Source organism: Rhincodon typus, unplaced genomic scaffold (assembly GCF_021869965.1).
Source record: "Rhincodon typus isolate 14 unplaced genomic scaffold, sRhiTyp1.1 hic_rhity00003901, whole genome shotgun sequence".
NCBI lineage: Eukaryota > Metazoa > Chordata > Chondrichthyes > Orectolobiformes > Rhincodontidae > Rhincodon > Rhincodon typus.
The window spans coordinates 4,228-5,644 of record NW_025969539.1 but is presented as its reverse complement, the minus strand read 5'-3'; the positions used below and the strand labels follow the sequence as shown (position 1 = coordinate 5,644).

The following is a 1,417-nucleotide window of genomic DNA, read 5'->3' as shown; positions in this document are numbered from 1 at the left end:
CTTCCCCCCACCCCCTCACCGACGCCCCCTACAGTTGGAGCAAGACTCTTGCTGCCTCTGCATACTGCCGGTTAGCGGTTCACGTCCTGGGTCGCCCAGATCCCACTGCAACAAAAATAACGGAAGAGGGTGTGTGGCTGCAAATTCTGTCCCTGGAACGGCGCCCCGTGGGTGAACGTTCCGGGTTTTTATTTTCGGGGGTGGGCCCAGGCCATCACGATGGACTGTCTCACCCGCAGAGCGTGGCTGGAGTGGTAGAGAGCTTGAAGATCATCACCGAGCACAATTCTAGACGGATCGCAGAGTATGCCTTTGAGCTGGCCCGGGCCAGAGGGAGGAAGAAGGTGACTGCTGTGCACAAGGCCAACATCATGTGAGTAGGCCGCGAGGCCCACTGGGGCGCTAACTGGGCCTTTCCTCAAACTGTTGCAGTCCCATGTGGTGCAGGGACACCCCACGCACTGCCTGTGCCCCCAACCCCCTCCCATTTGGGGAGGGATCCTGACCCCAGTGACTCTGAAGGAACTTCCAATACCGTTCCGAATAGAAGTCTCGGAGGGAAACTTGCGGAGGTGGGGGGTGGTGGTATATCCCCCACCCCCAACCCCTGTGTCTACTGCCCCCTTCGTCCTTCCAGGGAGTGGGGGTAGAGGGTGTCGGGTGTCTGAGGAGCCTCAGCGAGTCGCTGCGGTGCGTCTTACAGACGGTAAACACTGCTGTGTCAGCGGTGCTGGGAGGGAGGGTGTTTTGGAGCTCAGCCAAGCATTCTCAGTCAAACCATCTGTCACTGCGTCAGTGAGGGTTGAAGGTTGGGGGAGGTGGTAGTGTGTCAATCGAGCAGGGGGTTGGGGGCTGCGTTATCCTGGACGGTGTTGAGCCTCTCGAGTGTTGTCGGAGCTGCCCCCTTCCAGGGGCAAGTGGGGAGTATTCTCTTACCCTCCTGCCTTGTCGATGGTGGGACAGGCTTTGACGGGGGGGGGGTGAGGGGAGAGTCAGGAGGGGAGTTACCCGCTGCAGGATTCCCGGCCTGTGACCCGCACTGGTAGCCGCTGCATTGATGTGGCGCCTGTATTAGAAAGGTGTCAAACATCAGAGGATGAGTGTTGCCCTGAAAGGAAGGCCACGTGCCCATGTGTTTTTTTTTAGCAGAAACGTTGGTCTGGGACAACAACAAACTGCATTCGTCTAGCACCGTTAACCCAATTCAACCAGGCAACTCCCAGAGGCATCAATCAATCAGGCAGGATCTGACCCTAAGCCATTCCCCCCGCCACCTCCCCCAATTTGGGGACAGGGATGACCCAAGTCTCAGTCCCAGAGGCTGGTTTTTAAGGCTGAGATTGGACAAACACAGAGATCTCCAACGGTGAGAGGAGGTGACAGAGATAGGGAGGGGGTGTAGGGGAATGGAGGAGGT

The 1,417-nt window shown here is 58.1% G+C and overlaps 1 protein-coding gene across 1 annotated transcript in view; it reads left to right on the top strand.

Moving 5' to 3' along the window:
• The window catches only part of idh3g (isocitrate dehydrogenase (NAD(+)) 3 non-catalytic subunit gamma), a 9,278-nt gene that overhangs the window by 6,449 nt on the left and 1,412 nt on the right, over positions 1-1,417 (top strand). Inside the window, exon 4 of the mRNA XM_048593783.1 lies at positions 240-373. Coding sequence (XP_048449740.1) covers positions 240-373 — 134 coding nt within the window. The remainder of the gene's footprint in view (positions 1-239; positions 374-1,417) is intronic.